The 15,958-nt window shown below is 44.3% G+C and overlaps 1 protein-coding gene across 1 annotated transcript; it reads right to left on the reverse strand.

Annotated features, from left to right (window-relative positions):
* Positions 1 to 9,006: 9,006 nt before the first annotated feature.
* T265_02886 (hypothetical protein) lies at positions 9,007 to 15,398 on the reverse strand (the record flags this gene model as incomplete). Its single annotated transcript, XM_009167239.1, has 5 exons — positions 9,007 to 9,191; positions 12,456 to 12,804; positions 14,942 to 15,139; positions 15,179 to 15,333; positions 15,377 to 15,398. The coding sequence occupies 4 exons, from the start codon at positions 15,396 to 15,398 to the stop codon at positions 12,463 to 12,465; spliced, it is 717 nt and encodes a 238-aa protein (XP_009165503.1).
* Positions 15,399 to 15,958: the final 560 nt, after the last annotated feature.

Raw genomic sequence — 15,958 nt, forward strand, 5'->3', positions numbered from 1 at the left:
AAACAACACCCCCCCCCCCCCGAGTATAACTCACTGAGTCATTCGGGTACATAAATCACCACACCTCCATAAAGTCTAGTCTATTTGTTACAAGCTTTGGGCTTAATCGTAAAACAACTGCGCAAAGGCAAATGGATTGCAGCTAGTCGGTCAATAGGGTTTCCAACCCCAGCCTGGAAGGTGTGTAATTCATTTCGCTACACTTCGTAATAGCCTATATTGTTTAGTATTTCCAATTCATGGCCTGTTCTCAGCAAACCCTTCTTCAATATGGGATTGGAGTTGTTTACCTTCGTAGTGACCAAACCGTTCTGAATGACGTACATCTAGTGACCCATAATATTAATCTCAGCACTCCCCATGGAAGAGAAAACCCATCCATCATTATGTTGGAACAGATTTTATGGCCTTTAGACCGTGGCAAAAATGGGTAAACCGGCTTTTTAGATAATGTAGTCAGTCACACTCATTGAAGGCTGCTGAAATATAGCAAGAAGGAACGCGAAAGATCGTACTATGCTTCTGTGGTGCCGTTATTACAACACGCAATTACCGGACTTCAGCTGTTTGAATCTGTTTCCTGAACTCTGAGCTGTCGCAAATCAAACTAAACAGAACGCGTATTTCCGTGCTTCTGTTTGACTATTTTTGCATGATTCCACTGTTCTGGTAGGAGGGACCTAATTATGGGGCAGATTTTGCTATCCGATAGATTGATCACAAAAAATTACACATCAAAGCAGTATGACTGGCCAAATCAACCGGGTTAGGCGCTCGCAATGTGACGAGGTCTTCAACTGGTGGGATCAAAGTTAGTATAAATGTTTAAAAACAATTTCAGTTGTGGTCTTTTCGGTTGACGATTTGATCTAGGTGCATTACTACTACAAATCTAGTAGTTACTGATAAGTATTCAATGAGGCAGGAGTTGGATTGCTAAGTACATGTACAGTTATACTATCCTAGATTTCTCTATCAGCTGGTTTGACTATCAAATGTGAGTCTACGTGAACAATCCAGTCAGGGATGAACGGCATATAGAACCATATGCATAATCGTTCAGGATAAGAGATATATCAAATATACTGTAGGAATTTGGGTCGAAAAGGCAAATGAAAACATGGGTTAGCACAATCGATTTGGATATTCAACGTTTCCGACTGAAAGTCGTCCATCAGACCCGTTGTTGTCGTGTCCAATACACATTGTGCGGACCAGGCCATTGAGGAGCAGCTGTAAGGAGCACCGTAAGGAAGATCCAGTCACTTTGAAGTGAACTAATTAGGTATCTGCGGTAAAACAAAGTGCTGTATGAAGCAATGGTTTGCTTAGTTGAATTGAATCAATCTCCGAGACGATGGACAATGCAGGATTAGATCAAAGTTATTGACGTAACAGAGAAGTCGATTAAAACTAGCTTGTGTGGACAGGAACGCAAAATGAAGCAAGCACAGCGCTTACGAGCCCGCGATCATTCCGAGTTTTGCTTCAGTTAACTAAACCCGAGAAATTTGTTGCGCGACCGCTATTCGACCCTCTGAATATACTTTAGACAAACATTTCGACGGGACTCCCCGCAACGTCAACTGTTGACAGGATTAACTAGCCAAGCGGTTTGTGGATTCTCTAAACCAGGTGATTGTCTCCAATAGATGGTAACAGCTTTGTCAAAGAAATATAGGCTATAAATCGTCGGCTGCGAACAGATCATTTGATATGGAATAGTTTTTCACTACGTACAACCGGGTTTTTGATGTGCCAACACCACTGAAACAACAATCCACGATCAATTATGAGTAGTTGACGGATTTGTAGAATGTGCACTCACATCACGCGCTTGAACAATTTTCCTGTTTCTTCGATGGGGTGATTCTGGAGAGGGCAAGTACTGGATGTTAGTTTGCTCTAATCTGCTCTAATCGGCATTCAGCACCTGGACGCCGAACCTGTGGGGCGAACGTATTACCGATGCTTCACCAGCACACACTGGACTTCAATTGTCACTTCACCACGGGCGGGAGTGGTTTGCCCGAATATGTCTTCTGCACATTCCAAAACCAATCAGAAGCTGTCCATCGGTTTCAGGGCATTCGCGGTATCACCTAACCGGGAACTCGTGATAGGGTGTTCAGGGGAACGACACGACAAAGTGGTTACTGTATGGTTGTTTGGTGCGGTGGGTGAACCAACGACATCGCTCAAACATGGACCTGTTGGTCTGTTCATAATTAATTATTCGAGCTCTCGGGTGGTGGAATCCTGCTTACCTCGCAAGGCAGATGTCTCGTTTTAATTCCCGGACATGGCCGTAATGGGCTACGATACAAGTAAACTTGACGTGGACTAACCGGGAACATCGTCTCAAGGCAGGTCTGTTCAAATGAGTCTAAACCATTCGTATTTGCTCGCAAAAGGAAAGTTTAATTTTGTCTCCAAGTACAAGCATGTATCAGGGTTAATAGTCGGTCAGTGTAAAGTTTCTTGAAAATTTTCTCTGTTGGCGTATTCATATTAGTGAACAGCATCACGAGCGGAAAATTGTGTTTAGCATCACAGACGTTATGTAGACGACACTTGTTTTCCAAGGAAACTTGAGGAAACTTGAGGAAAATTGAGATTCTCACTGCCGTGAAAATGTTTAATCAAACAGCTGTTCGAAGAATAGAGTAGACCATATGATTGAACGTTTCACACGACATTTGCATTCATTCAAGGCACGTCGGGTTTGTGTTATCATTTTAACCACTTTGCGATTCAAGCTGTTTGTTAAGAAACCAACATCGATCTATGGTACCTCAATTTAGACTTCGAAATTCACGTATGGATGAGGGGGCTCAGTTACGGTACCTTTTCGAGGAAATAACACGATGGCGCAAAAACACTTTTACTGTAGCAGATATGATTTTCTCCTAATTATGTTATGCGTACCAGCCTGTTCTTCAAAATACTGTCTGTTCAAAAGTCTGAACTTCCTTCTTCCATGAATCCAACATCCGACTGATTTGAAGTTAACCGAAGCACACACTACCAACATGTTCGTACCCGAGGTCTAATTGATAAGTATGACTGGGACACCTGTTTGCTGCGTGGTATCTGTTAGTAGTACCCACAGTGACGTAATGGATCTTTATTTCACTGAATGTCATAACAATACCAAGTTTACGTCATATAGCTAGGTGGATTCTGCAATGCGAATGAGGTAAAAGCGTGATGTTCAATCAGGCTTGCAGATTAAAACAACAGAATGCATGCAATCATCCGTAAACGGTAGCCAAGGAGCTGTTTACACGTATTTTCATTGGTATACCAGACTGTTGATCATTTACGACAATTATAACTCGGCTTCTCTAGTTGTGGCTAGTCCGTGACTTCCATGTGCGACAGTCCACGCCTAGTGCTGTTGTGGTTTGTCTGGTTGGTGACAATCCTGAGCGCTAGTTTTTCTTCTGAGCTATCAATAATCCTAGTCTACCACTCCCTATTTCGAGCAGCCTAAGAAGCCTGATGGGAATGTGAATCAGGTATTGACGCAGAATAGTCCTCTGGTGGTTTAATCGATAGCTACCTGTGCGTCAGCTTTCAGAGGCCCCAAGCTTTCACGTTTTGTCGATTGCAGTTACAATGTCCAAACTGTTCATTCAATGTCCGTCTTCGACAACTAATCGCGTAGCTGTCAAAACGAAATGGGTCGCATATCAGATAAGAGAAGTATGGTTCGTAACAGCGTCCACAGCACTCAGCACGCCTTCGCATCTGTCCGTTTAGAAAACGGTATATCTCGCTTTGAGCTTAAAGATAAAGCCAACAGATAAATTGCTGGCGTGGCAGTAGGTGTCGCCTTAGGACTATATTTGCAGATATTTAGGCGTGATTGGAAGAAAGAATACTGTACATGCCACCTGTGACGACATTTTAGTCTTGAAGGCTAATTACAACCATATGAGCAACTTACAATTTCAAGACCTCTCAGTATAACATGAGATAGAAACCAGTGGCAGCCATAAATTTTCGGTATTTTAATCGACAGATGCCCAGGAATCACTTATATGAGTTCCTACCTGGAGTTAGCAATATTTCCAATTTTCCATTTTACTTTTCTACCTTGTAAAGAGACCTGGTGCGCTAGAGGTACTGGTCCTCTTGAGCATCTCCAGGATCATGAAAGGTTCTTAAAAAAGCCAGTGATTTACAACGATTACTCGGATGAACTTATCAATGTCCACAGCGTACTATGGTACAAACAGAAGCTTGATCATTCAGCAAAAAAAAACAGGCTTTTGTCAGGCTACAATTCGGAAGAAACCAACTAACGAGCCATCGTTTTACTTCACGATATAAGTGCAAATTGAGGCTTCGTTGGTTTATTCACACCGACCCTCAGTAAAGGCTATCAGCCTTTACTGGGGCCAGTTGGCTCCATTTTGCCGTTTTCTTTCTTTTATGGTCAAATAATGATGGTTTTTAGTATTGTGATTGAAAAGATGTAAAATGAACTGCCGACAACCAACAGTGGGGTTTTGTCTGGTTAAGAATTAGAAACATTACTACATATTACAGGCCTAGTTTAACCAATGGATGCCGATTCTTTTTTGCGGGTTTCATACCACATATTGAAGAATTTAGGTTCGCTTTGCTGAGCTGCGGCTTTTTGTCGGCCTTCTCGAGATTCCACTGTGCATTTTTGGGGTGAGTCCCAACTCTTTTGATTAAAGAATTACGACACACCTGCTACACGGGTTCTGAATGAAAATCAAGGAGGAAACGTAAATAATCTTCAAGAAATTGGTAACAACACTTTCCGGCATTGAGTGGTTATTGAAAAAGGTTATGTTTACTAGACAGTCCCACTTGGGTACTGAACACAGTGGTTGCAAACTGAACACATGCCGTGTTCAATACTGCAAAGCAACGAGACCTGGACTGGCGGCAAAATCCTTTAGATCAAGTGGAACGGCAGAATACCCAACATCGAAGTCCTGCGGAGAGCGAGACTCAGTTATGCTACTTAGAACAAATGGCCGAAACTTACATTCCAAAACAAACTGTCTGCGGTCAGGTGAATAATGGAGTTCAAAATCGAGGACACTCGGAAGTCCGCTATTGGAGGGACCCTGAGATAAATTTGGAGCAGCGTAATTTTTAATGTAGGAACCGGCACTCAACCGGACGGCTGTACAAACAGGTGCGAGAAGCTTTGAGACGTGGCGCGTTGCAATGGTGCAAAACAATCGAACCATTAGGAAATGAATCTACCCACCACAACTTCAGACATGTGGACTTGCGTGGAATGCTGACGAAAGTGCCATAGCGGGCTCATCGTGTGGGTCACTAATGTATTCACCGGTTCACATTGACAAGTATAACTACCTGGAAACAAGGTAAGTTTGTTCCACTTTCTAATGACAGCCCACCCTACATTGTCATTTTGTGGATGGCAGCACCATTAGAGACAAGGTTACTTGAATACTTTCAGGTTATCCGTGACCACATTGACTGTGTGTTAACAAGTGTCTGTTAGTAACATTTGCATGGTGCTCCACTGCTATTACTCCGAAACTTAAGAGTTGACAGGTAACAGGCACCTGTGCCTAGTATAACGCCGTCGTGTTTAGGCCACATGATGGCTTACCACTCGAGTCACCTCTGATACCTTGCAGTCAGGTTTCTGAGTTCAAGGAGTGGGGCACCACTCACCCAGCTATTTAGATTTGGGCGCCATGACAGAACCATGAAAAGTACCTTCATGCCACATTGGCTAGGTCGCATACTCGCTGCACACAGCAGGGTGGATAAGCGAAAGCAGGCGACTGATAACACCTACCATCCTTCTTCAGTAGCGTTCCTGAACTCTCCACTTGTCCCACAATCACTCTTGTGTACATCCCAGCTGTAGGTATTTTAGTCAGCCACCTGTGACACGGCATTGCTCAAATCCACCAATCCGCGCCCGCTAATCAGGCTTCGTTCTGTTTTCACTACAGCTTTCAATGCGAGAAGTCATACACAGATCGGTCAACGGGTCGCTTGTGGACGAACGCTAGATAATCTGTCGGTTGATTTCTGTGGTATTTCTCAAGTTCGAAAACAGGATCGAAGAAGAGCTCTTGAGCTTACGGCACCCTCTGTGACAGAATATGAATTCTGAGTGATTCGGAAGCTGCCGCACTGCACCACGCCGGTGTCGGTATAGCCTTAAGTTCTCGGGCCGAGGGTGCACTGCTTGACTGGAAATATCTGTAAGCAGCAGCCTCTGTGCTTTCCGACCTTTTACTCCGACAACAACTTGCACTGGCCGAAATACTGAACAATTTTTGTTTATCGTGTCCATTTATGCACCAACAAACGGTAGCTCCGATTAATCGGAGACACCTACGGAGAATTTATCACCCAATTATCCACCACGAAGAACTCAGACATTGTCATAATAGAGAGAGATTCCAGTCGCACAAGGACGCCTCAGTCCATCAGAAGCAGGCCTCGGTGGTATGTTGTCTGGACGCCTAATAGTAATGGTGAAGGTCTCTTTGTGCTGACTACCAGCTGTTTCTCAGCAGTACCGGGCTTAGGCGTAGTGAGCGCCGCTGTTTCATCTGGCATCCTCTTACCACCGAACAGCCTTGGTTAAATTGACGATATCACCATCAGCTACCATTGGTGCAGTTTAGTCCTTGACTAGCAGTCGTTCTGGGATACACAAGTCGTTTCAGATCACGCTTTCGTTTGGTGTAGGTTTTCATTAAAATTGCCTAATGGACTCCAGAAACGACCACGCCATTTAGCAGTGAAGAGATTTTGTGAGCCACAAGTCTAACGTATTATGAGCGATTCCCTCGGAGGACACTGACTGTAACTGGGATGAGATAACCACGGCTATGCGCCAAGACGAGAGCTCTGTCTGTGGTGCGGACCATAGCGTAAATGTGTGCTATTGGGCCATTGTCACTTCTTGCTGCGCTCCAACCCTTCTGGTTCTGCAAGACGATCCACCAAACATAACCAACCCATGTGGACAGAGATGCTCGGTGGGAGCAGAAAGCTCAGTAAAATAGAGGAGATCAGTGCGGCTGAGAATGCATGGAAATCGCTCCTTAAGTTAATCGAAGGTAACGTTGGAGATCTAAAATCAATTTTGTCGTCTGAGTCATCGTGGAGGGCACACTCCAAGCGATCGTGGATCTAGGTATCGAAACCACTTGTGAGGCGGGAGTGATAAATTCGGATTACACAGAAGACAGCTTTGTTTCTTGATGATTAGTTGTCCATGAAAGGAATTTTACTCAGAATACCAGAAGTGATCCCTTGCTTTGGCATGCGTTTTACACCTTCAAAGTGTAAAGCCTGTTTAAAGATTTTCCATCCTCTTGTAATTCGCTGAAACTTCAGAATGAAGAGTTTGAGTTCGTTGCTTCGTTCGCGCATTTTGGCAGCTGAATAAGCTGTGAATGTATTGCAACAGGGGAAGATAATACGTGGATGATCAGAAAGCGAGCAGCGTCTGACAACTCGGATTTTGTTGAAGCTACAACACCATGTACACAAAGAAACTGCAAGAACCGTCTTACTCCGGGGTCGCCCATCTAATCCGATAACCTTAGGCATCTTCAATTGTTCAACCACTGGTCTCTGTAGCACGCCAACAGTAAGCTGATTGCAGCGAGTGCGCGACAAAGTGATGTGTAAGCGACCACTTGGTTACGAAACTGATTCATTAGAGCAGATTTAACTTACCAGGTTGAGGCATGTACTACACGTACCCAACCACTGAAAACCGACGAAAGCGTTGTTTTGTTCTTAGCGATTCCCGACGAACGTCCGTGTTGGACAGGCGGCTACCGTCATACTTATTGTCGTGGGATTTTTGCGCCTTCCTGCCTGGGGCCTACGTGATCTCGCTTGCAGGTGGTTAGAAAAGGATGCAGTTAAACCAATGCAACTGATCTGTGGCGCGCATGACGTTGCTTCCTAGCCGGACTGTCTAAGTAAAGCCCACCTGTCGTTGTGCGTTGGGTTAGGTGGCATGATGTTCACAAAGGACGCTGGGTTAGTCCTGTTAATAGAGCCTTATTCCAACACGATGCACAGATGTTCATTTTGATGTTGTTCACGGTTGTAGGCACCTTACTCGTGATCATTGTCCTTAAGGATATAGGGCATACTCACACAAGGTCCCCACTCTTCCGGTTTCTTTCCACTCTTTATACGGCTCTCCTCCTTCACGGCTGTAAGGCAGTTAAGCACCAGTTAAAACTGCTCGTGCATTGCTGTCAATGATGGCTTGGACAGCTTTCATATGCATCCGCGAAACACAATTCTGAGGTCTAGCAGGACCGAGATGCTGGTCACTAATGAAGCTATTAGTGAAGAAATTCATCTGTGTGAACCTTGTGTTCAAAATCGATTCGCACAGGTGTTACTGTCACGTGATGGAACCACGTACCTCCTCCTGCACTTTTTAGCCGATCACGAACTAACCTTTGATAAATGGGTTTAATTCCAATCGAGACTCTGCTACGCACAGATTTTATTATCTCTTAGTTGGTCAGCGATCTCAATGGGAAAAGGGTTTCTAGCACGAACAAATTTGTCGTGAGAAATTGTACGAGGGCAACTATCGCCTGGAACGGGAAAATTCTACCCTAACCATTTTCACGCATAACGTTTTAGTAGAAAGTAGGAATGTTGGGCGGCAACAGAGATTGCTTTGATCTAGCCTCATGTAAACAACCAATGGTTGTTTAGGCGAGGATACAAATGTACGACAAGACAAGAACAACTTCTCAAGGGTACGATAGCTTCAGTCAGGCTCCAACAAATCTAAATTAAAACGGATCAAACCTGTATGAAAACATTAGGTACCGCGATATTTTAGTGCGGCCGTATGGTCCTCATAGGTCAGTGGTAACCTCTTTAAAACACTACTCTACAAAACTGGTTTACGGAGAATAGATTTTATTACGCATTGTTCAGTTGGCGAAAACCGGCAAAAACCGATTTGTATAAAGTGGTGACTAAACATCTATCTAAGAGTCCGAATAAGTTGGTAAGAACAGTGGGATAGTGTGGTACTCCAAAGTGTATTTTCAATAGAAGATAGAAGAGAAAGTAAAGACTAGTCAGAAATGCATCTAGGGCTGTCATGGCGCGAGTGATTGTTGCGATGAACAGATATCTAGAAATCAGTAAATTCCGGGCTGAATAAAAGGGGCGGAGGGAAAAACAGAGAATATTAGCATTGCAAGTCAGAAGCTGTCAGCATCAGTTGCACAGTGAAAAAGGAATATTTAAAACAAAAGGCAATTAACTGAACAACGTCCAATGGTAATCAGAACGGTTGTCCGGTGGGACACAGGGGTACAGCACAGAACCACATTGACGTCCAAATCTTGTCATACTGCTTTCAGTCCTATATTGGTGTATGAATTGAGAACACTAAAGGCATAGACGATCCAACTGATGGGAAAACTGTTGCACAGTTAAATCTAGATGTGGTGATAACCCCTACATTGATTTTAAGATCCAAGCAGCTTACGCACATACAGGAAGATGGCAACAGCCGAGTTATGCACATTTTACGTCCGGTTAGTACCGGGAAGCAGGAATAAGTGGAAGCAAGAATTGGGTATTCCATTGATAACCGATTCTATAAGTGGATCGAAAAGCCATAGGGAAACGCATTAGAGGCAGGAAAGGAGAGCTGGAACGGCAAGGTGTTCTAGGAGGGAACAGTGGAAAAATATTTAGTGATCTACGGATGCAAATGTTCAGAGGTGATGAATAAGCAATACACATAGCACCAAGGCCGCAGAGAACAGGTGGTTTTCAGTGTATAACTCCAACTCGAAGAGAAAAGAAATGTATCTGCATTACCTAACCGAAATCGAGAGAAAGTAGCGCAAGACAGATCGGGACGTGTTTAGAACGGAACTTAATAGAATTTGGCAGTCAGTAGACGATTCAATAGATAGTTCAGTAGTAATAAGGCTAGAGAGGAGCGGACGAAACAGAAGGGTGGCCAGCAGATAGCTTAACCCGATGAGCACGTGTAAAATCATGCCACTCATGAGTAGACAGAATAATAGAAAAATAACCATTAACCATGTCGGCTAGCTGCGGAGTCGCCACTAAATATCGTTACGTGTCAAGAACCATGGAATTCGTACGCCTACCAACGTCTGTTCGAAAACTGCGCTACAGAACTCACATCAATTTCGGTTCTTCCGTTCTTCCGCCTAATCCCATCCACCAGTTCCGTGTCCTCTTGAAAACTAACATACTGTCCCTATCTTCAAGCGATCACTTTCTGAGACATGCCCACTTCCATCACTCCTGTGTTAACTTACTATGTGCTGTACAAACTAATGCATTCGACTAGTGCATAATCTTGAAAGCAGCGCCCTCCCCAGCGAAAACAATATGGATTCAGCAGCCACCTTTTTACCGGTGACATGGCTTCTGTTTCTCACGCCCAGACTAAAGTAAACGAGTTCCCCTGGACGCATCGAGTGCTTTCCGTGGAGAACAGTAAGAAGGGTCTTCCGGTAAACTACTTATGTGTGGCCTACACACTATTTTGATCCATTGGAATAGGAGCTTTTCAATGAACCCGTTTCTACGAGTTGGTTGTAACGGTCGTTTCACGAATCCGGTGTAAACGCAGGATTTTCGTCAGGCTTCCGGTAAACTACACATCCTCTAAGATAACAGAACTTACTTTAATCCGCCTATGGCTATGCATACAGAGCTACTCTCCACACATCTACTTGTTACCGCTCCCATCACGAAGAAACTGAACTTTACCGTGTGACCGTTTGTATGCCCGCGTGACCTATGCGTACGACGCTCGTAGTCTCTGATACCAGATCCGCTAATAATTAGAGGCCTGATCAACACAGTATACGTTTGGGGTTGGGACATCTGTTGGTAACTCGTTCCTTCAAAGGTAATGCGCCCGCATTTCCCACGAAACACCGCTGCCTTATGGTTAGGCTTTTTAGTCAGAGGCTACGGTCAAGGACACTAATCGTCCTCCTGCCTAGATCTGAATAACTCTCTCGCGGCATCCCAGCCCATATGCAACCATGGATCTTACAACTAAAAATACTGTCATGCAACATCGGCCAGATTACCTCACTTGCTGCATATAACAGGGCAGTAGACTACTGCTGACGACTTCCTTCCTTCTCTTTCATATATCTTCTCTTCGTCCGCTCCCACATTTACAGCTATGAAGCCTCACTGATCCTATGCTATCGATTGTGTTGATCTTACAAATATGTGTCATCTCAGTTGCATGAAGACCATATGTAGATCTTCGGAAAGCTGAACACCGACATCTCCAACGTTCGTGATCGGAGTTCCTCAGACGCAGTCACATTCAATATTTCCAAATTCCTACATGCTTCCTTTTATCTTTACCGATTCACCTCCAATCAAGATTGATTCATTGACATTGCCCCAGTTCCACAGTCCCTCAGCTGTTCTGACCCTAGTTTTTTTTTATTTTGTGACAATCCTTCCTGGTAGTCTTATGTCAAGCTAGTTGCAACGCTGGCCTCTATAGAAGCTAGATTTCCGTTCACAATATTTATGGACGTACCCGGAGATGCCCAGTAGTGGATTGTATTTACCCCATTGTTAATACAATTTTAGTTTGATTTAGGAAACCCACTTCCCCATCCCAAGCTTCAACTTTTATCGACAATAGCTTCAGCCGAAAACTGACCACATGACTTACTGGTCGTGTACTAATCTTGCGGTTGTTGTAGTTACCTATGTGTACCGGACATATGAAGTGACCGATAATTAGAGACGGTTCCAAAACTTCGGCGTAGATCACTATGAGCCTGTGAATACGGCGTAGGTTGCATCCGAATACCCAAAGCCAACAGAAACAGCGGAGGTCTTACTATAACTCATCAGTTTGTTCGTCCGCAATAGTTCACAGACAGTTGATGAAAGCTAGATAAGGATGACAAACTGGTTCAACTTTCATCCATAAAAGAGTGTGCGGGGAACGGTCATCAGGTAGTGAGCATATAACAAAGGGTGTTGTTAACAATTTACATGTACTGATCCGCTAGATGCGACCGTGTAATATCGTTGGCTTGACCTTATCTGTCAGTGGTCTATACAGCGAGTTTATCGTCTCTTACATGTTGAAGAAATCGAAGAGTCAGAAAACGGCGTTTATAAGAGGGACATTAAACGAGGGTGCATATGTGTCGGCTGTCGTTATGCATACATTGCCAATTTATGATTTACCCATTTAGGAGTTGTACAGCAGAAAATACTCTCCTGGTAATGGATGCCTACCTTAGGGTGCGCACCAGGCCTCTGTATTCTGAGTGATAATCCGGAATAGTAGACCCGGCATGCTGTGACAGAAAAAGATATTCAGTTGCTTTAAAAATGGGCCAGGGCACTAAGTATGCCCTCACTTTGAAAAATAAGCTCACATGTCGTTCACCGTTTGTTAGCAGCTATCTCCATAAGATCGTTCACCGAATATGTTCGTGATTTCGTTTTTATTTCTTCCCTATTAGAGGCAATCAGAATACAAGCCAAGTTGTACGCTGCTGTGGGATGCCCATCAGCTTGCACGGCCCGTCGATACGATAGTTCGGCTTTGCGCAGACAGGATGACCTAGCTTTGGTATCACCTCCGATATGTTCCAGAGATCTGCGCTGATACCAAACTCCAAGGTTGAATAATGCTGGAGAGTAGTCCAAACGACTTAAGATCTTCCATAAAATGGGGGGCGAAGGATCGGAGAGAGCGCTTGAGTCTGAAGAGGCTGAATGTGCCTGAAGAGTAAGAGATTTAGACTTCAAATTATGATGAACGGTAGGGAGATCTTGGCAGCATATACAGATAAACTAGCGATAGAGTTCCAGGTCATGAAAAAAGATAGCAGTTCAGCTGTAACACCCTTTCGGTGCCTAGCTGCCATGTCACCCGAAGGAAGCACGAGGGCTGGGATACTGGCAGATCGCCCATGTCTGGACAAGGGAAGTCGAGAGGCAGACGTCGGGTTCGAACCGCGGACCTTGCGTTCAGTAAATTCGCGCTCTAACCACTGAGCCATCTCGCTCCAGGTTATAACGGCGGTTCAACTCAGTTTTGAGGAATGACAGCAGATGAAGGACGAACACGGCTGATAAAGTGAACCAGCTATGCTGTGATGAAAATGTAGTGTCAGTTCTAGAAGCCCAAAATATTTCATGCCTGTTGGTCCCAGAAAGTGGGAAACGTACAGATATTCAAGTTGCATAAGAACAAAACTGGTTTCTGCCCTGTATCATTTAATAACGCGAAGATCGGTAATTGGTCATCTGGCTGTTAGTCCGTTCGACGAGCTTGACAATTGACTCGTAAATGTTTCGTCACCGTTACAGACATCACAACAAAAAGTACACGGATGTTTCCTCGAATGGTGACGAAACGTCTGCAACTCATTTGCCAAGCCCAGCGGACAGATCGACAGCTACTCGATCAATTACCAATGAATGAATCTGAGCTACCAATATTCCAAAACATATCCATCATTGGGATTGTCCACTTTTATAATACCAGTTGACTTCAAATATGGATAACTCTTAGCACAATCATCGAAAAAGGTAAATGATAGCAAGATAAGATGTCTATGAAAAGCAGACCGCGATAGTTCATTGGTTAAAGCGTGAAATTACTAACGAGGAAGTCCAACCTCACCACTTCGACTGCTCCCGTCTAGGCTTGGGCAACCTATCAGTATCCCAGCTCTGACGCTTCCCTCGGGTGGCACGGCAGCTAGGCATTGTGTGGGTTGCAGCTAGACTATTATCATTCCTATCTACGAAAAGACATTAACAAAACTGTGTTTGAGATCGCCATCCGTATGATCAATTTCGGGGTTCTGGTAGTAGCAGGCTTGAAAACGCGATGATGCGAAATTGTTTTTAGTCTCTGAGATGTTTTAGTTTCTTCCTGTGGGAGGTTGTCACTTTTGGGGCCAACACCACTTGGTTGTTCACAGGTGCGCAAGCAAAAAGATAAGTTTTTAGGTAGGGAGAGTTGGAAAAACCGTAGGACCATAATATGTGCCTTGTACCTATGGAGGATGAGGATTCATCCAGCTATATACTGTAAACTGGTGTCTATATTTGGATCGAAAAGACGTAAAGTTGACCGAAGCAAAACCTATCGTGGGAGTATGCAAACAATAGATACCAGAATGGCATCCGGACTTGGCAACTTCGTTTAAAATGTAATGTCCCCGAGCTTGAATTTATATCCTAGAATGTAGATTGATGCGCATGAACCAGACGTTTATGTTCAAGGTCAGCCGTCTGGAGTTCCGCTCCAGAGTGGAAATGTTCGTCGTGGTGACAACGGAACACATCCTTTATATTTGAGGGGGAAAAACCCAACATTTTACTGCTCTATGACAGTGTCATTCAGGGAGAGGGTTTTTTGATAACTCTGTTTGACCATCGTAGCCGTACCTGTAACTAGTCTTAAAAAACCTGGGCAACACTAAACGGCTGATTTGTACTGGCGTGCTTGAACTGGTGCACAATGTTGCCGAGCCGTGTTCTCGGTGGGTAGTGGGTCAGCTGTCTGAGAATAAACTGGATGACGCTGTTGTGCCACTGTTTACTGGTGATATACTTCATTAAATTTGACGGTGAAACAACAAAATTATGAGACGGATGACATTCAAGTCGCAAAGTTAGTGTAGGGAGCATTTCGGATCAAGCGTTTGGGCTCCACTTGGTCAAAAGCGTCACCAAACTCAGAAAACTAGTGAATACCGCCACCCAGGATCCGTGTCCAAGGTTTCGCAATGTTGGTTGCGAATGCTTATGCAGTGGCGAATTTGTGCCGAGTGTCCTTGAGTAAGCAGTTTATGAAAACTTAGAGATGGGAAGCTGAGGCGTGTGCGACTCCGGAAGAACCTACCTCCTTATTCAAATGATGTAGAACGGAGGAGAATTTTTCGGCCAATACTGATAACTCCGAGAACTCAGTGGGCACTGATTCCGTTTGAACAGATTCATCTTTCCAGTAAGTGTTCGAGGCACCCAAACCCTTGAAAGTGGTCTTCTGCAATGCCGCCGTACCACACCATTCGTGGCGGGAAGCTAAGACGTTTCCTGCCTACTCGTATTCATAAGGGCGATATATGGACTAACGTACTTGGTGACGGCTGCCAAGGAACAGACCGCTATGCGCATTTTTGGGAAATACAGATGGTTGAGGTTCCCTACTGTCCGGTAGAGGAGACTGGTGTGTCGGTGACAAGGAGTAATAAAGTGAACCACCCAAATTGAGGGCCACTAAACTTTCCAATCCTGATGATTCGAATAAGCGATAATGGTGTCAAACTGAAAATACCAATGAGCTTAGTTGGTAGCATGTTTCAAAGGGTGTTCTTGAAGATCTGGAAATGCAGCGCAAATGCAAACAAGCCGGTAAACAGCATCAGACCTATAAAAAGGAAACAGAAAACGTTACTTTCGATAGCTCAGTGCAAAAGAAGTTTTTATTAGTGGACAGAAGGTAGAGCATGCAAGCGAAATGTCCTAGAGCTGTTGAGCGTCGTAAGGCGATGAGATAAACAAAAAATTCAACTGCTAACAAGCGTAGGTGTTTCCATTATATGGTTTGGATTGTTTCCTACCGGGTTTACGGATGAGCAGAGATGAGCTCGACCATGGTAATTTGTTATATCTGCTGACTCGCCCATCTGTTGTATCTGCTGCTGACCCCGATCCAGTGCCTAGTGCCGGAAAAAACTCACAAAATGGAACACAACAGCCATAATCCGAACAGGCGAGTGAGTGCGAGTGCCAGTGCAAAAATTACAACGGCCCCGCGCTATTTAAAAGGCGCTTCTGACATTGATCCATTCTCTCTGATAGGTGTTTGGTGAACACCCATCAACATCAATCGTGCTTCCATGAAATACCTGAATGC

Source organism: Opisthorchis viverrini, assembly GCF_000715545.1.
Source record: "Opisthorchis viverrini unplaced genomic scaffold opera_v5_40, whole genome shotgun sequence".
Classification (NCBI taxonomy): Eukaryota; Metazoa; Platyhelminthes; class Trematoda; order Opisthorchiida; family Opisthorchiidae; genus Opisthorchis; species Opisthorchis viverrini.